Source organism: Crocodylus porosus, unplaced genomic scaffold (assembly GCF_001723895.1).
Source record: "Crocodylus porosus isolate Cpor-Errol unplaced genomic scaffold, CroPor_comp1, whole genome shotgun sequence".
NCBI classification, from domain to species: Eukaryota; Metazoa; Chordata; order Crocodylia; family Crocodylidae; genus Crocodylus; species Crocodylus porosus.
Window position 1 is genome coordinate 30,411,677 of NW_017728947.1, and position 24,589 is coordinate 30,436,265.

General features: G+C 41.5%; 1 protein-coding gene across 6 annotated transcripts in view; it reads left to right on the forward strand.

The window, feature by feature from the left end:
* The window catches only part of E2F8 (E2F transcription factor 8), a 31,793-nt gene extending 7,962 nt beyond the window's left edge, over window positions 1-23,831 (forward strand). Inside the window, exons 1-13 of one of the 6 annotated variants that reach the window (XM_019551840.1) lie at window positions 3,603-3,705; window positions 7,606-7,881; window positions 8,207-8,363; window positions 9,994-10,302; window positions 10,609-10,770; window positions 13,945-14,082; window positions 14,270-14,479; window positions 17,234-17,321; window positions 17,875-18,400; window positions 20,670-20,888; window positions 21,572-21,704; window positions 21,877-22,268; window positions 22,999-23,831. In XM_019551840.1, the coding sequence (XP_019407385.1) occupies window positions 3,676-3,705; window positions 7,606-7,881; window positions 8,207-8,363; window positions 9,994-10,302; window positions 10,609-10,770; window positions 13,945-14,082; window positions 14,270-14,479; window positions 17,234-17,321; window positions 17,875-18,400; window positions 20,670-20,888; window positions 21,572-21,704; window positions 21,877-22,268; window positions 22,999-23,175 (2,817 nt within the window). In that variant the 5' untranslated portion in view covers window positions 3,603-3,675 and the 3' untranslated portion in view covers window positions 23,176-23,831. The other 5 variants (XM_019551836.1, XM_019551839.1, XM_019551837.1 and 2 more) reach the window with 5 other exon arrangements.
* The last annotated feature ends 758 nt before the right edge of the window (window positions 23,832-24,589 follow it).

Sequence of the window (24,589 nt, forward strand, 5' to 3'; positions counted from 1 at the left end):
CGGGCACTACCAGGAGTGACTAGGAATAATGGTCACAAGCTGGCAGAGGGTAGATTTAGGCTAGATATCAGGAGGCGCTACTTCGCTGTCAGGGCGGCTAGGATCTGGAGCCAACTTCCAAGAAAAGTGGTGCTGGCTCCTACCCTGGGGGGAGGCTAGATGTACACCTTGCTGGGGTTGTTTGACCCCAGTACTCTTTCCTACCATGGCAGGGGGTCGGACTAGATGATCTACTCGGGTCCCTTCCAACCCTAAAAACTATGAAACTATGAACTCTTCATATAACCTGATGTTAAAAACAAGCAGGAAAAATATTCTTAGGCACTTCATTTCTTCTATAGGATTTATAAGATGAGCAAGAGCAAATCTCCTTTGTTAGTTTTTTCTTTATACATTACTCCATTTTCTTACAATGGTAGTTTTTATAAGCATTGATTTTGTTATATGTTCCTGGCAGAAAGAGATTTATAGTACTACTTATATATAGAATTTCCTGACCATAGTGATCTTGGAGCAAGGCTTTATGCATATTGTATTCATTTATGCTTATGAGAGCCATTAGCTACAACTTAAATAGTTTCACAAGTGTAGCATTATAAACATGGGCAAAGTTCATAAACACTTAAAAGTATGCCATTTCATAATTACAATAAAATAAAACTGTATTGACAACATATGTTAATCCAGAAGTGTGACTGTATGCAAAATTTGCAAAAATTGACCACATCTGGCTGTGTTCTGTACTGTAGATATAGGATTTACCTATAAAGAAGGCACCTGGGTTACAGTAGAAAAGACAAGAGCAGCCTATTGTTACTGCTTTTCAACACTAGGAGAAAAGAGATTATATGAATAATTGAAAAAAGACAGGTGGCACATAAAAATTAACTATAGTACCATAGTGTTGATGAATGTACTTATTAATTTATTGTTCCCTTGCTTGTACATTGTATTTATGACATCTCAAACTGACAAGGGAGTTTTAAATATGCTGTAGGATTCATTTGCTTAATGTTGGTCATCCTGCTGCAGTTAGTTTCACAGTGTTTTTATTTGTGATGTAAATGATGTTCTCAGTGTAAAAAGAGGGGTGCCAGTCATGTGTGCAACATATCACCTTGAGACAAAAAGGAGTCATGCCCCTCAGAATGAAGGACACGTGATAGATGTGGCTGTGTGTATGTTTGGGCAGGGATCATGGGGTTATGCTTAAATGATGAGGATAGGTTCCAAAGCTCAGTGTAAATGAAAGTGGATCAGGAACAGCTTTAATTTCAAAGCCTGAATTGTTCCAACTTGTTTGATTTCTGAAACAGAAGAATGTGTTTATTATTAATTTAGATTACTTGGGGCAATTCCACCTCTCTTAACATTATGCTCCTCTTCATGATGTCTACCCTTTCTTGACTACTAGAATATTCTTTAGATGTATTGCAAATCTGGTCAGTCAGCCAGTTATCTTGACTAGTAAAGAAAATACAGTTTGTGACTTGCTGTGTTTTCATTCCCTAACAGCTAGGGACAAATCAAGGTTACCCTTTCAAAAGCATAAGGGGAAGGGAAGTTGTCTGATCCTTGGTGTTCCCCATTTATCACTTCTTAGTTTCAGGTACTGATTTGGAAAAAGACACACAATGTATGAAGAAGGTGATATCAGGATAAGAGTTAGTTTCTTGGGTGATCCACATGTTGAATTCCCCAACTTTCAATGCTGATGCTGCTTTTTCTCTGAGGAAACTCCAACATTATCTTAAAAACTCTTCTCTTTAAATAATTGTTAATATTCACAACTCTAACTTTAGTGTATTGAAGCATACCGTCTGGAGTATACATTTCAAAATGAAATACCAAATGGTAAGGTTTGCAAGTATAAATAATTCTGTTATTTCTTCGTTCTGAGTGATACAGGCCACCTCGATACCAGATAATTCTTGCATTCTTATCTCTAGGAGCTGTAAGAACTCCTTTTCCACAAGGTAAATAATTAGTGATTCTTTTCCACAATAAATCACAGAATTAGTAAGTTATTAAACTCTTTTTGTAAATGCATTTGCTCATATGGAAAGCTAGAGAACCAGCTAAATTGGTGCATCAAAGGAGAAACATTCATCTTGTCTGAACCCATTTTTTAAACAGGTTCATCTAATACAGGTTAAACAGGCTTTCCTTGGGCAATGTTTTTGCATTTCTGGCATTGTAGTATTACTCAGAATAAACAAGTCTAACTTGTATAAGCTAGGTTTCAAGGATATACTTAATAGATTTTTTTGCAAGAGTAAAGGTAGGCCATCTATGACTCAGCAGAGGATTGAGGCCTGAGCATGACTAGATGTATTTACTGTATTTATTGTGTTGACTTGATATTTTTTTTCCTTTTCTCTTTGTGCTATGTATATGTGATTACATGTTTAGAAGTAGCAGAGCTCAGCCATACAAGAAACTAAATTAACAGGAGCTTTGTATGTAAAAGAATGGCAGGAGCATGCCCCAAAAGAAGCGGTTGCCTAGTTTCAGCCGAAAGCAGCTGGACATAGTGCAGATGACCTGACCAAAGAAAAGGCAATGAAATCATCAGTACATAAATGTTTTACAAACAAACTGACTCCATCTAAAGTACTGGGAGGCCTGCAGAACTGGATTTATCCTGAAGAGTCAGGGACCTTGCCACATAAGTGTCATTAGCACCAAAGAAGAAGAAAATAATCAGGCTTTGCTAAAACAAGGGCTGACCCCTTCGCAGGTCTATTACACAAATGCTCTTCTGCAGCATTTTCATCTGGAACGTGTGGTGCATGTATAATTTGTTTCAAAGTCTACAAAGTGATTGGACCACTTTACATAATTGGGAGAGATAAGAAACCAGCTTTCAAGCAAGGAAGAAAGGGGGAAGATAGCCAAACAAGCTAAAAACAGATGACTAGTTTCATCCAGGGCTGATGAATCTGAGAACTGACTCACGTTGAAGTAGGCACAGGACAAACATTTACACACAGGCTTCAATGGCAACAAACTTTAATTAGTGGCTGTTGTTTCCTGGAAACATGTTAATTTGGAACCCTCAAAGGTACTGAACACAGGGCTGGGGGCTTGTCCCTCAGTAAGGACCAAGGTTTGCTGCAAGACCAGATGCTCAAATGCAAATCAAGCAGGTCAAGTATGTTCAGCCCGAGTGCCACCATAAGCAGCTAACAGGAAGAGCTGCCAACTTACAGGCCTGGGCATTGCCACTGCTGGCAGCGGCAATCAGCTCAGGCTGCCTGCCCAGTCCACACCCTTGATTTTTTTTCTAGTAATCATCCACTTTGCTTTTCCTAGTCACCCATCTGCTACCTGTGGGACTTTCCCATGGAGGCTCTTCATTAGGTTGCACCTGCACACCTGAGGAAGCCTGCTCAGCACCCAAAAGCCTGCTCAGATGTATCCTAACTAGGCAGCTGGTCCAATAAAAGAGCTCATCCTAGGAAAGCCTGGCCCCTCAGCATAATTCCTGGCCCATCACACTTAACCAACCAAACGTGCAGAGTATTCAACTGGCAAACAAGGTTCTTTGGGTAAATGTGAGATCTCTTATTAGACCAATTAAATAGTTGGAAAAATTGTTCTTTGAAAGCTTTTGGGTACAAGCACCCTTCTTTGGGCATAGGGAGAGTCTGCTGGTGTTGTGTGTCCTCTTGGATGGAAAAGGAGCCGACATGCAAAATGCAGGTCAGTGAAAATGCAAATGACTAGTAGGGAAGATCAGAGGCTGTGGGAGACAATAGGTGAGAGGGGAGTGTGTGGGCCTGCATGACTTTGCCTGGTTTCTCCAAGGGGTGGGTGGGTGGGTGTGGGTGTGTGTGTGTTGGGGGGGGTATACATGTAGCCTTGTTTGGGAACTGGGATGTTGGGGGTAAACTGGGGGAACTGTCTGTTTAAAGTATATGCATATGGCTTTGCTGGGGGGGAGAGGGGGGCTGCAGGAGTCTGCGTACCTATAGCCTTGCTTGGGGGAAGGGGGGTTGAGTGCATGTATTTAGGTATGTCCGTCTGTCCAAAATATGTGTGCATAGCTTTGCTTGAGGGCGGTGTGGGGGTGTGTACACGCACAGCGAGGGTGGGGGTGGCGTTGTTTGGGGGCTGTGGTGTGTGTGCAGTGAGATACGTCTGCCTAAAGTAGGTGTGTGCGCCTGTCTACATCGTGTGTAGACACACCTGATGGTCTGAAATGTAGGGAGGTCAGGCGGTGTGTGTCGGCGGGCTTGCCCCATGTACCTACACAGGCAGTAGGCCTGGCGCCAAAGGCCCAGCTCCCTCGACTCGCAGACCCCAGGAAAGGCGCTCCGCCCCCCTGCACGCGCGCTCTGGCTTCCCGCCCCCGCCCAACTGCTGCGCGGCTAACTTCTTTTCGAACTCGCTCCCCTGGCGAGGGGTGGGCGGGGCCCCGACGCCGAGCTGCTATTGGCCAGGCAGGAGGAGGCGGTAGATTGCGATTGGCTAGGGCGCGTCCCGCTTTCCCCGCAGGGGGAAGGGGGAAGCATTTGGTGCCTGCGGTCTCCGCTGGTTCAATTCAAATCGGCTGGAGGACGGGGCTCGCGCGGAGCGCAGGTGGGCGGGGTGCGGGGAGGCCACGCCTCATGGTGGTGGTGTGGGGGGACACCGGACGACACAGGGGCTAGCCCCGCCTCCACTTTGCGACACCTTCGGATGGGGGGGGCGGCCCGCGGGAACCTGGGGCCGGTGGCGCCAAACGTTTAAACCGATCCTCGGAGGGCCCCGCCCACTCTGCGCTGCCAGCCAATCGGCGCCCGCCAGCCGCGCCGTGACTGGTGGCCGGGGGCGCACGGGGCGGGGTGGGTCCAGCGGCGGGGCAGCAGTTAGGGCGGGGGGCAGGTAGGTGCGGCCGTGGGGGCCGGGCCATTCTCGGACCGGATTCGATTCGACCCGACCCGACCCGACCCGACCCGACCCGACCCCTTCCGGCCGGGACCCGCGCGCTTCGCCGTTCTCACCCCGTGTTCCTCCCCGCAGGATCCGGCCCCTCCGCGATGCCGCCCGGTGCCGCCAGCCCGTGAAGTAGCATTTCGCGCCGCGCAGGGGACATGGACCGCTGCGGCGTCGCGGGGACGGAGGGGAAGGTACCTGGGACACTCGGGGTGGGGTGTACGGTCGGTCCCGTGCCGCAGGGGTCCGCGCGAGATGCCGGTGGTGGGTGGCGGGTGATCCCCGCGCCTGTGAGTCAGGGGGATCCGGAGAAGTGGATGCAGAGGGTCTCAAGTTGCAGCCAGGGAAGTTTCGGTTGGATATTAGGAAGAATTTTTTCAAGAAAGGAGCGGTGAAGCACTGAAGCGGGTCACCCAGAGAGGTGGCAGACTCTCCATCCTTGGAGGTTTTGAAGACCCAGCTAGACAAAGCCTCGGCTGGGACGATCTAGTTGGGGATGGTCCTGCTTTGAGCAAAGGGTTGGACTAGATGACCTTCTGAGGTCCTTTCCAACCCCCGTTTTCTATGAAAAACACTGCTGTAGAGGGAGGGAGCTAGGTTGTGTCACCTTGGGGAAGGGGTGCTGGGCAGGTGAGACTGGCGCCTCTGGCTTCAAATAAGAGATGCACCTTGCGAAAGCTGTTGAGAGGAAGAGCTCCCTTCACCTGCTTCAGTGCTGTGGCAGGCTGCCTTATTTTTTTCTTAGGCGTAGTTGGCCTGGTTAGTCTGAATGCTGAAATCAAGGAGCAGGTAGGGGAGATTTGGCACTTTGTACCTACCCAAAGGATGTGTATATTTAGTGATTTCTGTCTAAAGTGTGTGTGTGTGTGTGTGAGAGAGATCTGTTTCTACCTATCTGTCTATCAAAAGTGTGTGTGTACTAACATTAGGTATTTGACCAGTTAAATAAAGTTCAGTCAATTGACTGGTCAAACATAGGTCAAAAATTGTAAAAAAAAAATAAATAAAAAAATCACTAGCTAGCCAGCCGCTCCTATAAAAGGGGCCATGCTGGGAAAGCCTGGCCTCTCAGCATAGTTCCTGGACCATCACTCTTAACCAACCGGAAGCACTGGGTATTAGCAGACAAGGTTTTTTGGGTAAATGTGATATCTTCTATTAGGTCCAACAGGTCCTAATAATACACAGAGAAAAAGCATGCATTTTTCCATTAAGGAATGTGACAAAACAATTTAAAATTATGTACATTTCTGTGGAGAAAACTACAAAAAGAGTAGGGCTATTTGTAAAATTGCTATAATCTTTGACTGGTTTAAAAAATACGCAGTCAATTAACGAGTCAGACAGACTTGTCTAAACTAGGGTTGGCAAGCCAGCCAATTAATTGGGCAATTGACTGGCTTGCCAGCCCTTGTTTAGACCTGTCTGTCTGTAGTGTGTCTCCGTTTAGATACACCCACTTTGATTAGGCTGTGAGTTGCAAATCAACCCTGCCTTCTACCTGACTGCAAACTAACACAGTTAACTACATCTAAGAAATACCCCAACATGACAATCCATTATGAGCTTAGCTTTCGTGGGCTAGAGCAGATAAACTGAGCTCTAGCCCACCAAAGCTTGTGCTATATCTGTCTGTCTATATCAACTTTATATGGTTTGTAAGGTGGAAATCTACCCTGGCCATTATGTCTTAACCTGTGCAACAAACATACCTGTGACTTGTATATCTGAATTACTTTATTTTTGTTATGCAGGTATCTGAGCAAAGGGATATAGGTGGTATAGGTCTGTTATGGTAGTTACAAAATCTCCAGTCAGCACTGAAGCCCTGTTATCTTGGATGTGGCAAATACACAGATAAGAGAGTGTGCAGTTTGAGATGTAGAAGCAAAGGTTATCCATCATGCCTGCTATGTTCTAGCAGCTATTCAAAATGCACAAATACACGTTGTAAAATGTTGAGTAAGATTCATTAACACACAGAATAGTCCTCTAGAAGTTGGAGCTAGTATTTGAGTTCTTTTTTTTTTTGGTTTTGCTTGATGCAGGCCATTCCATTGTCTACGTATTGGGTATAACTGTCTTATCGGAGTTCAGTCGAACTGATGCTAAAAACATTTTTTCCAGAATTCTGTTTTGTTTTTGTTTTTTATTTCATCTTATGTCCAAGAGCATCTTCTGTCCCATTAAAATATGGTTTGCCATAGTATGGCCTGTTATTAGCGCAAGCAAGACAAGTCCCTTTGTCAGTAATTCATGGGCTTTTATTTTCTTTAATCTTTTTTTCGTTACTCAGTCACTTTACCCAAACTTATCTCATCTCAAAGCAAACCAGACACTGTATCCGGCAACTTTTCAGGAGGGCTAGACATTTTTCAGAAACAGTATACTTGACCACTTCATCTAGCAACCTTTGGTATTGTTTTTCAGAAGATGGATGAACGAGCCTTTTTAGGTTGGGTGAACACTCAGACTTATTTTCTTAGGAGCTAAATGGTAGGTACTGTTGAACACTGTAAACCATTGTTGATTTAATGGAAGCCTTTATTTGTAAGCCTGCACAATTTAGTCCAAAATAAATGAATCTTTATTTCAACACTGAAATAAGTCTTATATTGAAGTCTTATGCATGATATTGCCTCCAAAAATCGTGGAGTATAATTGTTTCCCTTTTTCTTGCTGCAGGAAAACTGCTCTTCTGAGCCATGTAAAAGTACATTGAAAACTCCCCTGAAACAATCAGCTACCTCACATTCAGTATTAGGAGAGATCCAGTCTAACTCTGGACCTTTGACAACACCCCCAAAACTTAAGGAAATCCCTCTTGGAGACCCATGGACACCCACTACTAACCTTAAGATACTGATCAGTGCGGCTAGTCCTGAGATTAGAAACAGGGAACAGAAAAAGGGGTTGCAAGATAGCGGAAGTGAAATCCTAGAAGCAAAACACTGTTTACAGGTATGTTCTCAATATATATTTTATTTAGTTAGTTCGTATTTTATTTGGTTTTTTTTTTTTTTTCACTAGATAGTTTTCAATGTTGAATGCATGCAACAAACTGTAAGTTGATATTTAATGTAATTCAACTGCCTTCTTTAATTATGGACTAATTACTTTTGAAATGCCACCTTATTACTGTTAGCCAGAAGTTCTGCAAGCCTTTTGCAACTCTGGCTGTTAAAGAAAAGACCTGTAGTATTAGTTGTTAGTTTTTGTTGCCAGCTGTAAAACTATCAAACTTTTGTTTAAAATATGCAAATTCTTATTTCTTGTTTTGATGCAGGAGCATTTGTCAGGAGATGAATATGAGAAATCTCAGCCAAGCCGTAAAGAGAAAAGTTTAGGATTATTATGTCATAAATTCTTAGCTCGCTATCCTAATTACCCCATCACTGGAGACAGTAATTATATTTGCCTTGATGAAGTAGCAGAAGAACTTAGTAAGTTTGTGCATCTACTACAGTATCTATAAATAGGAAATAAGTAAGCACTTATTCCTCTGAATATGCTGTTAAGGGGTACCATATGCTGTTTAGTGTACTCTCTTTAACCTTTAATTATTAAATAACAATATCCTGACTAGTTTTAAGCTAAAGTTGAATACCTTTTTATAAAATGGGAAGCTACTCAGTATTTCACCATTATTAATATGTTATATGCTTAGTTTTATAGTAACTTTTTCAAAGTTTGAAATGATAATCTGTTTACTTAGCAGAAATTGTTCTCCATTTTCAGATTTTTATTTTCTTTTTAGGAAAAAGAGTCTCAAAGTGTGTATATATTAAATATGAATTATTATAGATATTGCATAAAACTGAATGCTGGGCTTGGACCTGAAAACTATTGGCATATTAAGGAGTTGGATCTGTAGAAATAGTATTTCCAAAGTAGCATCTGCAATTTATATCCTGTCCAACTGTAACATCAAAACAAGGTGCTACTTGCAAGAAATCCAGATAATATCAATATGATTGCCCTTGTTGGTATCATATTTAACTTACGTTCTTCATCCAAAGTTGAAATTTTAAATTATGATCACTAGGGATAAGTGGTGTTATTCCAAGGCCTAGAAAGAAGGTGGTTTCTGTGTCTGTCCAAGTTAATGAAATGTAAATTCATGCTGCTTTTGTATCAGCAGATGGTCTTTCACAGGAAAAATTGGACTTTACTAAAAACTACATTGTATTTAATTATTTTCTACCAATTTCAGATTTTTCTGTGCATTATCTCAATAGCAGTGGTTCTCAGCCTTTCTGAACTGAAGGCACCCTCTATAACCTGTGAATTGAGTGGCACCCCATTTGAAAAGCTAATTTATTTATTACAGTGTTTGATTCCTTGCTGAGGGGCCAGGTAGTGGGAGAAGGGGAGCAGCCATACAGGAAGAACCTGAACCTGTACTTATCTGCTTATTTCCTCATGCTCCCTGCACACCCTTTAAAGTTTGTTCTGGCACTTCAGGGTACCCCCAGCACTTTGGATGAGAATAGCTGCTGTATGCCAAGGCAAAGGGTCAGAAGTTTAAAAAAAAAATAGATGGAAGGTCACAATGACTTATAGACTATATATAAAAAAGGCCTTATAAAACGAATGGCCACTTTGTGATGCTTGTTCATGAATGTTCAGTGAGTCAGTCTAAATAAATTTTGATGTTGATGAATTTATTTAAGGACTTGTGTTTTCTAAATTGGATTGTCAATCAAACGTTTGCTGTTATGTGTTTGTTTGTCAGTTCAGAAAGCAGGCAGGACTCAAAAGGAAGTTTTCATTTCTATAGATGCTGCAGAATCCATGGAGCTGTGGAAAAGCACATTATCTTCTAGTCTGTTTTATAGGTTTTGTTTTTCTTCTGGTAGCACTGAAAAATTATGGCAGAATGAAAAAAAGTTTTATTCTGAAGAATGGAGTATAGTTCTTTAATTTTTTTTTAATGGAGCATAAATAAGGAACATCACATTTTAAACCAACTTTCTAGATAAATTATACTTTGAAGAAGTCAATAATAATAAAATTTGATTACCATAATGTCATTAAGATATATTAAGATACCTTTATATTCTCTTCTTGCAGCTGTTGAACGGAGACGCATATATGATATTGTAAATGTGTTAGAGAGTCTGCATATGGTGAGCCGTCTAGCCAAAAACAGGTATGCCTGGCATGGCCGTCATAATCTCAGCAAAACCCTGCAGACTTTGAAAAAAGTTGGCGAAGACAACAAATACATGCAACAAATTCAGCTGATCAAGAAGAGAGAATATGAAAATGAATTTGAGTTGGATGGTGAGAAAAATGAGGAGACAGCAACAAAAACAATTGGCATAAATGAGCATTCAGAAATGTGTTTTGTTGAACTTCCAGGGATGGAATTTCGTGCTGGTAATGCTTTTTTTTTTTTTTTTCCCCCTTGTGCTTTTTTCCTTGCTGCTTTAATTAAATTAAAGTTAGAAGTAGAAATATGTGTATATGTGTAATTACAAATAAGCACTCACTCACAGGGCAGGAATATTTCTTTTTAAAGCCTAAAATCTGGCGGTCACCAGATTTATATGTGGAAGTGTCAACTATTTTAATGAAGAATTCTAAAATTCCTGTTGATAAATTTTTAAATTACTTATTTTTAACGCTGCTGTTGCAAATTACATGCGACTTGATTCATTTCAATCCTTTCCCTTCTTTGCATAGCTTCAGTAAACAGCAGAAAAGACAAATCTTTAAGAGTGATGAGTCAGAAATTTGTGATGCTCTTTCTTGTATCAACTCCTCAAATAGTGAGCCTTGAAGTTGCAGCTAAGATTTTGATTGGAGAAGACCATGTGGAAGATTTAGATAAAAGCAAGTTTAAAAGTAAGTAAAATGCTCCTGTGACTACTTAGATTTGGTCTGCATTTGAGACAAAACTTGCAATTAAAAATATATTTATGTTAGGTATTTCCATTTGATAACAGTTGTTTTCTAGTGATTTTTAGTAAACTGTAATCTTATATACACACTTATGCATTGTGAAACATGGTAGGATTTCTGCCTCCTTATAATATATTTCTAATTAAGCTATGTAGGCTTTAACTAGAATTGTAACACAGATTTTTTTGCTCTTGGATCTGGTGGTAGGAAAAGCAATGAAAAAGAAGAAAGACACTAGTAAATCCCTTTTTGTTAACCCTAAAGCAGTATTATCAAGCTGCTTATTTGTGATTTGTATCTTTGACAAACTGGCTAAGAAAAAAAAAAAGGTACTTGTATGAAGATATTTGAGTGTCACTACATCTGCCAAATCTATATCTTGACTATGTAGTTCTACTACTTGGAAAGTTTTAAAGACAATTTCTAGAGTACAGGCAGTAGTTAGTTAGGTCTGTGGGAAGAAGTGGAGTTTAGTGTTTTAACTGTCAAGTCTTTCTTTGTTTCACTTCCCCATTCACTGCTCCCACTCAAGTAGTTACTACCAGCTCTTTAATTTCTTTTCTTACAAAAAAGAAAAATTTGTAGGTATCTGATGCTTTGAGCTCATACAGGAGGCAACAGAGGAAGGGAGGTACCTAAGAGTAACGGTTGATTGATGACCATGTGTAATTGCTGCAAGCAAACGGTAGTTATGGATCTATTTATATCAGAATGGCGGGAGACTACGTGGAGTCTAAGGCCCAGTGCTCTCCAGTGTGTGTGTGTGTGTGTGTCTTTTTGGGGGTGGTGCATTATGATTTGGTTTGTGGAACAGAGGGCTTGTCAACTTCAGATTTGCTCTAAACTGGGAAGGACTGTGAACAAGTTGGAGGACAGGAGTGTAATTCACAAGGATCTTGATGGATTGGAATGCTGGGCTGGAGCTAACGGGAAAACTCAATAGTAAGAGATGCAAGGTGGTACACCTCAGGAAGACTAATAAAAAATACAGATACAAAATGGGTGACACTGTGGCTGGATAGGAATAGTGGTAGGTAATAGACTCGGTATAAGTCTGCAATGTGATGTAGCTTGGGGATGCATTAAGAAGTGTTAGGTGCGTGACAGGTGGTGAATAGTACCTCTATTTGGCAATGGTTAGGCCACATCTAGAGTACTGTGTGCAGTTAGACTCCACATTTTCAAAAGGGACATGGAGAGAAGCAGGTGAGAAAAATGATAAAGGGTTGAAAGGGAAATCAGACCAGGAGAGGTTGAAGGAAATGGGCATGTTCGGATTGTGGAAAATATGCTTAAAGAGGGAATGTGATACCAGTCTTCAAATACTTGAAAGACTGCCATAAAGAAGAGGGAGGACACCTTTTCTCCCTTGCTGCAGAAACTAAGATGTGGACCAGTTGCTTGAAGCTGCAGCAAGGTAGATTTAAATTGGAAAAATGTCTTCACTGTTAAAAGAGTAAGGCAGTGGAATAGACAGGCTAGAGAAGTTGTGGACCCTTCATCACTGGAGATGTTCAAGAAGAAGTTGGACAGGCATTAAATAAGGATGATCTAGGCTTAGCTGTGCCTGTGCTCTACTATGGGTTTTTTTCCTATGCTTCTGGGCTCTGCTGGTTGTCGCATAGAGCTGTAAAGGAAACTCTGTCCTCCCCCTCACCCTATGCTAGATGTCAGGATGGATGGACATTTGTCTTTTCTCCCCCATCTTCAGAAGCATTGGATGTTGGCTGCAGCCAAGGCTGAGGATTTTGACTTGGATTGTGCAATGCTCCTGATGAGACCTAAACCTGGAAGTTCCTGTTCTGCTCAGGGTCAGACCAATTGCCATATTTGGGTCAGAAAGGAATTTTACCCCATGGTCAAATTGGTACAGATAGGAAGGGTGGAGGGGATTGTCTTCCTCTGCAGGTAGGGAGGAGAGAGGCTAGGGTATGTGGTCATGGGCCTCTTCTTTGGATTTCTCAAACATATTTTAACAAACCTCATAGCAGCAGGACATTGGCTGTTTTACCTGTGGCAGGTTAAGGTGGTATGTCTTGTGGCTGTACCAGGGTCAACTGCAGCTTTGCTAATAAATTAGACAGTTTTGTATAGGATGGTTTGGATAGGGGTGATCCTGCCTCAGGCAGTGTTGGACTTAAATGACCTGTGGAGGTTTCTTCCAGCCCTACTTTTTTATGATTGTTACCATGGAAAAGCCTAATACAATTTTAGGCTATGTAAAGTGGGATATATGTAGTAAAGACATGGAAGTGTTAGTACCATTAGTGCAAGGTATTGGTAAGGCCCCCATTTTAAAATGTTATGAACAGTTATGATCTTCTGTATCTCTTAAAAAGGGATGAATATAATCTGAACAAGTGTACAAGGAATGGACAAAGCATCTTATGAGAGGAGTATTGAAGGAAGAGTAGCTGAATTGCTTTAAGCTAGTATACATTTTGTAGAAAGGATAGTGTGATGAGATTGGAGGTGTTCTTGAAGCAGTAATCAGAGCACATGATATGAGGGGTTTGGGAAAGGAAACATATCTATGCATTGTTTGCATATATGGCGTAGGGTTTCATGACTTCAGTGTTGGTGAAAGCCAGATTTAGAGGTAGAGGATAAACCTAGAAAAAGTGGGCTCAAAGTGAAACTGTGACTTCCTGGCTCTAGAGAGTGGTTGTGCAGTGCTGCAGCATTTTGATGGGGTAGTGGGCTTGCAGCATCTCAGAGTTCTTGAGGTACATTCATATATTTTATTTATGATGTTCCTTTGTTTAGGTATGGGAAATTCTGTGGCTTTGTGTAAGTTGCAAGTGGATTCTTGCAATCAGTATTTCTTTGGACTTACGTTTGCGTTCTTTTATGATGATAAAAATATTCTTTGCAAGGATATGTAGCCTCAAAGCATTAATATCTGTTCCAGGGACTAAAGGATCCCAAATTCCTCCAGTGAACTGAAAAACAGTAACTTCACTCTGGACCTAATAATCTTAGTTGCCACTTTTGATTATATGTGGTAATGGAGGAGAAGGCTTGGGGGGAGTAGGTAGCATCTATAGCCTGACTGCAAGTCTACTTCGATGAACCAGAAATTCTCCACAGTATCTGTATGAATTTCTTCTATTTCAGCCAAAATTAGGAGACTATACGATATAGCTAATGTTCTTAGTAGCCTGGAACTTATCAAGAAAGTTCATGTTACAGAGGAGCGAGGCAGAAAACCTGCATTCAAATGGACAGGACCAGAGGTTTTATCAGATATTCAGGGTAGGTGTACTATCTTCTTTCCTTCTCTTTTTTGGCCTGAATTGATTCTTTTTTTTCCTCCTGGAAAAAGCTTAATTTTCTGTGTAAAAAGATGTCTTTGACAGTTTGTCAAATAACATCTATAAATATCTAACTAAATATATGAAATTAACAGTTTGGGTTTTTTTCTTTTTATGTTCCATTTTAGGTACAAAACCTGTATCTACTGTTTCTACCTTCATCCAATCTAATTCTGCAGAACCTAAACCTTCCAAAGAACAGTGTTCAAAAAATCTTTTCCCAACAAGAGGCAAGCAGATCTTCACTCGACACCCATCTCTGATGAAGCTAGTCAAGACTATAGAAAGTGACCGGAGGATCCATTCTGCTCCTACCAGCCCTGTTAAAACAAGTACAAGTATGTATTTGAAAAGTAAATGCTATGTCCATTTTTTAAGAATATGCCATTCTATATAGATAGTGCTTTAAATCTGAGGTCTATGTGGAAGTAGTTTTATCTCCAAAGGGTAACCTCTAACGAAATAGAAGAAGCTTTCCCTCCTTGGACTTGGTGTGAGCAGGTGCAGCAATATAGATGCAGTCCTTTATATCTGACCTGAATTTGGTTCATTGTTTATAACTGTACCTTGTTACAGAGCTTCTAAGTATTCCATTTTTTTGAACAAAGAATGACTTTATTTTCATGTGCTTTCACTTAGCCTTTTTTGTGGCACTGCATTTAACAGCATTCAGGTTTCTGTTGATCAGAAGGGATCTGGGATTTCTGTTTCCTATGGAAAAACAGAGAAACACACAGATTTCTCATTTTAATAGAGAAACTCATGGATTTTACATTTTTGCGAAGAGTTCTCTACTGGCTGGCAGAGTTGCAGGCTGCAAGGGGCTGGGGGGAGTGGAAAGAGGGCGGTCAGGCTGGGGGTGACGTGCATGTATACGCACATGGCCTGAAGAGCAGCTCCCACAGGAAAGTCTGGGGGGCAAGAGGGGGGATTGAGGCTCCCGTAGTGAGGGAGGGTTGTTGGGCGGGGCTGTTGCTGGGCTTTGGAACTGCTGCCCAGCCAGGCAGTGAATGGAGGTTGGGGCCCAGGGCCCTAATGGGGAACAGGATGGTGTTGCAGGCAGGTTGTCCAGGGGGTGGTGCTGGATGCCTTTGCCTTTGCACACACACCCAGAGGAGGTCCTGTGCCTCCCGGATGTGTGCGTGAGGCAGGTGCAGGCTGAGGTCCCCCACCCTGCTGCCCCAGGGCCTCCACAGCCTAATGGGGGTGGGACCCAGCACGGCAGGGCAGAGCGGGGCTGGGGGTAAGCTCCTTGCTGCTGTGAGCCCTGTATCACCCTGGCAAAATGTCCCCTGCATACTGGGCAGTAGCACAGGGTTGTGCCCCTGGCTGCTGCAAGGTAGGCAGAGGGCACATTGCCAGGGTGGCACAGGGCTTCACAGTGGCAAGAAGCTTCCCTGCTTGGCCCCACTCTGCCCTGCCATGCTGGGGCCTCCTGACAAGTGGGACCCCGGGGAGTACAGCAGGGCAGGAAGCCCTTGTCCACAGCCTGGACACTCTGCCCCCCCACCCCCCTGGGCTCTGCTCTGGCCGTGCTACCTGCCAGGGAAGCTGGCTCCACACTCCACTCCACTAGTTGCCATCTCATAGGCAGCAGCCAGGGCTAAGGCGCTGCTGCGGGAGGCAGGGGGCTGCAGACCTGTAGCCCTGGCAGCTGGGGATCCCCTCCAGCAGGGTGGAGAGGAGGCTGTGGGTGCAGGGTGAGGGGCCTGTGGATGGGGAGTGATAAGCAGCAGAAGAGCTGGGGGGCTGTGGTTTGAGAGTGAGGAGCCTGGACCTGCATTCTATGACTTCAGGGGGTAGGTGGAACTCTGATTTTCCGTCATAAAAAGAACCCAAGATCAAATGCCAAAACTTATAGGTATTTAGAATATATTTTATTATAGCGATTTGAGGCATTGGTAGGCTTCCACGTTGCTTTAAAATTAAATATGTCAATAAAACATTGTGTTCAATTGATACTTATATACTGGCTTTTTATTTTAATTGCGGATTTTGGGGTTTTAATCAGAACTTGCAATTTTTTGCATCAGAGAAAACTAGTCCCTGTTGATCAAGAATTCTGTCTGTTCTTTCTGTATGCACTACTACTTTCCACACTTCTCAGGTCTCTTTTGGACCATCTTTAAGGTTGAAAGAATGTTTATTTTTCTATGTGCAATTCCATGTTCTCTCAAACTGTCAGGAAAAAGTACCAATTAGTGTATGCACTTTGGAAGTAATTGAGCTGGGGCTCCTATCACCCCTTATGTGACTTCTGCTAGCATGGCCAACTGGCAGTACATTTCACACGCTGCAGTTCAGGGAAGAGACCAGCAGTACTGTGACAGATGACAGAAAGCAGAACAGCAGATGGGGAAGGGGATTGGCATGGAACTTGGAGAGTGTAGGGTTAATTTATGGCTTGGCTGCTAAAAAGGTTGGTCTAATAAAAGGTATCATCTCTGAAACAAGAGTTCTAAATCTTTGCATGCTAAAAAGGTTGGCTCCCAGTGACTTAAGCTATCGGCCAGTTGACAAAGCCAGTCTGGGTTACAGTTGAATGATCACTCCCATGGGTCAAGTAAAGGGTTCTAGATGAGTCGGTAGATGGCTAAGAAAGCCAATCCTAGAGCTGCAGACTCTCTGGCAGATGCCGCAGGTGGTGGTTAAAAGGAGGGTTGAACCGCAGACTTCTCAATCTTGTTTGCTTTTGTTTCCTTTCCTTCTGTTTCTGTCATTTGTCTGCTTCCAGGGTGAGATGGTTTTTCTCAAAGTAAGGTGTACCTTCTTTCATGAGGCATTGCCATGTAGCCCTGTCCCTAGCTAGTTTTTTCTAATTTGTGATGTCAGTGCCACACTTAATGTTTGCCTTGAAGGTGTCCTTGAAGCATTTTCTCTGCTCCCATCTGTCCTTTGTCCTTGGCTGAATTGAGAGTATAGCAGTTGTTTTGATTAAACTTACATCAGGCACGCTGTAACATGGTGGTGAAAGGCTTGGTTTCTCATTACTAAAGCATTCAAACTACATAAATACAGATGAAATCTTTAAAAGGAAATCCAACTTTCACTTAACGCTTTATTTAATTATTTGTTTTTCCCTTTCCCCAAAGCAGGCTGTGATCAAAATTCTTCAACTTTCCCAAGTAAAATGGCTCAGCTTGCAGCAATATGCAAACAGCAGCTAGAAGATCAATCAAGGTATGTTTACATGAGTGTTGTGAAATTTTTTCTTGCTATTAGGTCACTAAGTTTGAGGTGTATTCAGCCAGCAACTGACTGGTTCTAGTTCAGTCATTAACTACTGTTAGAACTGAACATGGGCATTTATACACACTTTTTCTGTCCTGCAACATGCTGAAGATCCACTGCTTCCAAGCAATTAATCAAGTCTGGTCTACATGCAAGCTCAGGCAAACTGTACTGGGCTTCATGCAATTGTATAAGTGGCAAAATGTACGTCAGCACACAGAAAATGGCAGCAATGCACTTTTGAACCAAAGCACCTCCGATGTGTTTTAGTTCAAAAGTGTGCCGTCGCCATTTTCTTAGCACTGACACACATTTCGCTGCCTATACAACTGCAAGCGTCATAGTACTTGTTGCGGCACTTGCCAGTGTAAAAAATGCCCTGAGTTGGTATCTACCTTAATACTGTAGATGCAAAAGTGCAAATTCATGTTACATTTTTGTTGTGACACAAAACACTGCTTCTGGTTAACATAAACATGTGGGTTTTTGTTTTGTATTTTAGTGAACTGAAGATGAGAACAAAATTGTCATCTAATTTGGAATGTAACTTGGCAGCTCCTGAATCTATTTTGAAATCTGAAACTTACACTACATCAACCTCTCCAAATCCATCTCTTGTTCATTCACTAGGGGTCCTGCCTCTGAGCCACAATTCAGTGTCTCCAGTAATGCTACCTCATCCCCATGCTGGTGTTTCATATACAATATACCTCCATCCTTCTCAAGCCCAAACTGCAACTACGTATAGCCCAAATTTTGTGTTACAGTCACTACCCTGTACTAATGTGACTGGAGTTAAAACTGCTTTGGAAGCTAACTCAAAAGTACTGTGTGGTAAAATGATCACTGAGGAGGGGGATGGTAATGTAGTTAAAGATGACACAAGAAACTTCTTGAATGCAAAAGAGACAAAAATTACAAAAATTGAATCTACACCACGGAGCTTTCTTAAAAGATCACAAGCATTACAGGAAAACAATTTAATTAAAAAATGCAAACATGGTCAGAAGAGTCTTGGTGTTTCTATGGTAAGTAACATTAGAAATGTACAGTTCTTATTTTGTACAAATATGTTATTACTTTAAATTGTGTTCGGGATCTTGCTGGAAGCCATAACGTTTGTAAATTGTCCTGAGAACTCTTAGTCCTAATGTCTTACTGCAATCAACTTTGGAAGAAGGACATAATTTGAGAACATCACCAACAAGATTTTTTCATGCCACTTTGTAGACTGGAACTGTCTATTCTTGTAGCATGAAAAAAGGCTTTGGGGGCAGGGAGATTTGGATGGAAAAAATGACATTGAACTATAAGGCGCAACTGAAAATTGTGTCTCTTGTACAAATATTTAGTGTGTTCACATATTGTTTAAGGTACAATTCCTTCTTTTACCTTTAGCTTCCCTTCATTGTTAGGGTGAGCATTCACTAGTCCTTGCTGTTGGTTTGCCTGGTGCTTGGTAGACATTTGGATGTGATACATAGTGCTACTGATCATCCTTGAATCACTTTCACATTTATTTGTTTGTTTATTTACGTGTTCATTTGGTTTTTTAAAATGCTTGGATTCAGAGAAAACATCCAGAAGTGCTTACTAAGGCATAAAAATGGAAACCAAAACATAAGCTTGGTAACACTAGGGATATTGGTACAATCTTTCTGGGGCATTTTTGAGAACTTGGTATCTTGTGTGGTCTTTAACAGTCAGTGTTGGCTTTAAAAGCTCATAGGAAATATAGCTGGAAGGGACTTCATGTAGTTTAGCACCCTACTCAAGACAGGAACATCCCTGGCTAAACTATTCCTTCCAGCCAAGTGTCTGTCTAATCTGTTCTTGAAAACTTCCAGGAATTGACGCTCTAAAATGTCTCTAGGTAGACGGTTTTAAAGCTTGACCTCCTTCTCCCCCACCCCCTGCAAATCATAAACAGGGCTGTCCCTGGGGGAGGGGGCAAATCAGGGCAACTGCCTTGGGACCTGTGGAGCAGTGCAGCGACTTGGCACTGCCACCAGCCTCATGCCCAGCCGCCTGCCCCACCCTCCTGCCACTGAATCTGCCATTGAATCCAGCACGTTTGTCCACTCGCCATCCCCCACCACCCCTCCCTGCCACCGAATCTGCCACTGGCTTCCTTGTGTCTGGGGGTGGGGCCCTGCTCTCACTGATTTGCCCTGGGCCCTGCATGCTGCTCAAATTGTCTCTGGTCATAAAAAGGTGGTCTTTCTAAAGTTCTCAGAGATAAGGTAGACTTCTAAAATTGAAGCATATGATAAGGTCCAGAATCTTGAAATGTTTCAAGGATTTGTATCTAATTCATAGATTCCTAGATGTTAGGGTTGGAAGGGACCTCAGTAGATCGAGTCTGACCCCCTGCATAGACAGGAAAGAGTGCTGGGTTCAGATGACCCCAGACAGATGCTCATCCAACCTCCTTTTGAATACCCCCAGGGTAGGGGAGGAGTACCACCTCCCTTAGGAGCCCATTCCAGATTTTGGCTACTCTAACTGTGAAGAAGTTCATCCTAATGTCCAGTCTAAATCTGCTCTCTTCCAACTTAAGGCCATTATTTCTTGTGACCCCCCCGCCCCCCAGTAGAGCCTCACCAATTTCCTTCTGTGCCCCCATGATGAATTTATAGGCAGCCACAAGGTCACCTCTCAACCTTCTCTTGTGGAGGCTGAAGAGGTCCAGGTGCCCTAGTCTGTCCTTGTAGGACTTGGCCTGCAAGCCCTTAACCATACGAGTGGCCCTACTCTGGACCCACTCCAGGTTATCCACATCCCTCTTGAAGTGCAGCACCCAAAACTGCACGCAGTACTCCAACTGCACTCTGACCAGCGCCCAATAGAGGGGAAGTATCACCTCCTTGGTTCTGTTTGTCTGTTTGTCATGCATCTCCTGATGCATGATAAAGTGCAGTTAGCTTTCCTGATGACTTTTGTCACACTGACAACTTGTGTTCATCTTGGAGTCCACTAGGCCAATGCAGTATTACAAGGCCTACAGTAATACAAAATATTGGACCAAGGATAAGCTGAAACTTGTTGAGCCAGATTCATAGGTGCTCCTGAACTGTTTTTAGTGTGTACCTGAGAAATTGAGGTAGGGCATGGCTTTCTACCCCTTCTACCTTGCTCCTGAGGACATGTTTATTACCTGGGTCTCCTGGTGCAAATTAGCAAATAAAAATAACCAGGGTAGGAAAGCAAATGCATTTTTAATGATGTGCACACAGTAGACTTGTAATTAAGAAAGCATATTATAATACACATACTAAAACAAGCAATATATTTCAGGGAGAGTCTGTCAAGAATGAAAGACCATCTTCTAGAGCTTTGCACATGGATACTGAAGTTGTCAGTTTTCAAGAAAGAGGACAGATCGAATGTGAAAATCTAGACCAAAATATGGAATGTTGTTGTGACAAAGAAAGGAGAGAAGGTTTTCCAGAAGATCAAAGCAAAACCAATAATACACAAGAGAGACCTGTTCCATTTGCTGTTCATGCTCATGAGGTATACTTCCCCCTGAAGACCAGCAATTTCTAGCTGCTTGGATTTCCAGGACTTTAAAGAAAAAGATTTTGTATACAAGATCTCTCTGGGATGCCAAGTACTATGCTTGTTTTTCATCTGCTATCATGTAAAATTCATTTTTTTCCACAGTGAGATTCCCTTACTAATGAAGGTCAGGACTGGAGAAGGGAGAAATGAGCAAAAATATATAAAAATACAAAAATAATTTACTTTGTATCAAACTTTTTAATAGCAAAAGTTTGAGCTGAGTTGAGAACACTATGACAATGCCATCAGTTGAGTTGAGACTTAAAGGATTTGATAAAACAGTTACATTTTAGACTTGCCTTTTAAGTATGTCTGGCTTAAGTTGTATTGCATGAATTCAGGTTGGAGTCCCAATTTCAGTGTGTTGGTTCAGAGTCAATAGAATGCAGCACGCTTGACTCGGGGAAGGGAGGGTACTGAATTACACTTGATTAGCAGTTAATCTCTACTGTGATGGTTGAAGGAGTCTTATTTAAGCCTCTGGTAGGATGTCAGTGTGTGGATGTAGTATAGGACCTGGGGGATGAAAGGGTGAAAAATTAGAATCAGAGTTTCTCCAGAATGTCATCTCAATAGAAGAATATCAAAAACATTTTGTATTTTGTCTACAAGAAAAATTATCCTTTCTTTTTCAGGCTTTGTTTCCATCAGGGTATCTTATTCCTATTGCTCGGTGCACCCAACATAGCAATGAGACAACTTTTTCTAATAAGGAAAAAGCTGGAATATGTTCATTACAACCAGCAACCTACAATTCACCTATTACTGGTATGTATTTGTACAGCCCTTACCACTTTATGTGAAGCTAAGTTGTCTTTAACCATTGTGGGCCAAACCTGTTGAAGTTATTCAACATACAGGGTTGGACTTCAATACTATAAGAGGCTTAAGTTTTTAAAGGTTTCTTTTTTTCCTTTACCTCCCATGTTTTCCCTAATAGGTGTCATTCCAGTGACAGCATCTGAGCTCACGGCAGTTAATATTCCTGCCTTCCATGTAACACCCATGAATATAATGGTATCACCATCTTCTATAGCTGCTGCACCTGTGGTAAACAGCTCATGTCTTAATTCAGGCCATACAAATTCTGTCCAAAATCCAAGTTCTTCCATTCTGAACTTTACACTACAACACTTAGGATTGATACCTGCCAGTGTGCAGGTTTCTGCAAATCCTGTTCTTCAGTCTGTGCCAATCTCTCCAAAAGCAGAACATGTTAATATGGTCTCAGAAAACGTGAACTCACAACGAGAAAAAGTGCTTAAAAATGAATCTCAGATTCCTGATTGTGAGCTGAATGGAAAATCAGTTGCAGCAATTCCTTTACAGCAGGTAAACTATCAAATACTGTTTTGTGTGTTTGTGTGTTTGTGTGTTTGTGTGTTTGTGTGTTTGTGTGTTTGTGTGTTTGTGTGTTTGTGTGTTTGATTTTATGTTAAATTTTAGATACTTATGGTACAGTAGTACCTCAGAAGATTGGACTTAAATGGCAAAGCTGCTATGATTGCTAGTGTAGAGGTGGAGGTTAACTTGATACCTAAAGTGGGGCTGTACTTCTAAGCAAAAAGAGACAAGTAATTCATATTTGTAGAGAAAGCGGAGCCGGTCAGAGGAATGCCAAGGGTGGGATGAAAGGCTAACTGCAGAGATGTTTTGAATGGGCTGCAGAAGTTAAGATGGCACTTGACATGGACAGAAGAAGCAAGTTGTCTAGTTAACTTTCCTTTTCATCCCTATTAAATTCTTAATTTCCCTCATTGTATACCTAATGTTAGCTTTCAAATTCTGATTCCGTATGCAGCAGTCCACAGGGTAGTATGATATATGTAGCTTGAGTGAAGAATTAAGCTGTGTATTTTTTGCCCCTAAATTCTGTTACCTAAAGGACACTTGGTTGTATAAACAATAGAGACTGAAAGGACAAAATGATACTCTTACAAGTGTGCTCTTTCCAGTTCTATAGATTAGTCATATTCCAAATCTTTTAGCCATTCTTATTGGTAGTTTTGTTTTTGTGTTTTTTCTGCTCATTTCCAATGACAATAACTTTTTCTCTTTCAAGCAGCCTAGTGTTCCAGCAAAACCTAAGGAGTCACAGGTAGTGACTGAAAATTTCTTCCGTACTCCAGGAGGGCCAAACACAATTGCTAGTTTATCTTCATTTCCTGAAAATTCAGATAGAGCTTTTCAAAGAACCTTGACAATTCCACAAAGAAAACTTGAAGTGTCAGATGACTAGCTTTTGATTTGGGATAAAGCCATTGGACCAGGTTAACGTGGATATAATTTATGGGATAACACTCTGATGACATCTTGGTATTGGAATTTGGAAGATGTGTGCCTGGAAAATGAATTGTAAATGTATTGGAAAATCCACAATACTGGAATAGCCTTATTTAAAAGCTTAGGATTAAAACAGCTCTTACTGTAAGTAAGTTTAAATGTCCATTAATTTCTCCAAAAGGCTTACCTAAAGTATTAAAAAGTTATGGACTCTACTTTATTTTGTACTGTTATAGAGAATACGGCAATCTGCAAGTCCATAATGCTCTGTACAGAATTTGGCTAAATATACACAGGTACAATATATCAGTACATTTTGCACAATGGAAGTACTAGGATTGTAATATATGGTCTCTTAATAGAATAGCTGTAGTTTAAAATTTGTTTCTTTTATTCCTTTGTTCTTTCAATAATGCTCTTGTAAAGTTAGTAAAAAAATTTAATCAAGTCTATGTAAATTAAGATTTTTATTTATAATGTATTTTTAATCAATTTGTTCAAATTAAACTTTAAGTCAAAAGTTTCTAATTTTGATAAGGTATTGTTCAATCAAATGAAATTACCATAGTGAGTTACACAGTGTACTTCCATTAAAACCTTGTTTATAACCTATGTGTGATAAGAACTTTGCTATTAATTCCTATTATACAAAGAAGAAAACAGTATCTTACTCTACTAGGTATGTCTCAGGAAGATGAATAGAAGAAAGCTTTCCAGAATTACTGTCCTAGTTGCATCTGCATGTATCTGAGTATAAATGATGGTGCTCCACAGGTTTTTTTTTGGTTTTGTGTTTTGAGGTTTTTTTGATTCTAAGCAACTAGAACTCTGAAAAAACTAGGGACAGAACTGCTGTAGACTTCTGCATGAATACAGAAGCTTAAGGAAAACATGAGGTTACTAGGGCTGGGCCTGAAATTGAACACCACATTGGAAACCAACCTACCTTCTCTTCCTCTTTCTGAATTTTGGAGATTTCTTTTTATGGTCTAAAAGAAAACAGGAGGCCAAGAACCTACTTTTTTCCCTTAAACCCAAACTACAGGAAGATGGGTCATTCTACAGATCCCGTTGTGGCCTATTAATAGGGGTAGGTTCTCCTGGTGCTGTGCAGGTTTGAAAACCTTACCAGAACCTTCACAGAGGTACCACACTGCCCTGATTCGTCTTATTACTAAAATAGTAAAATAGAAGCAAATAAAGTGGAAATGATTTGGCTAACCTTGCCTTCTGGGTAAACTAGTCATAGAGATAAATGTGTTGGCTAAAGGAGCCCTCACTGAAATCTAGTTACCAATTGAAAAGTTATATGCCTCGTGTGTTGCACTTCTGCCAATTTTTTGGTGCGGGGCATAGATCATAGGGCTGGA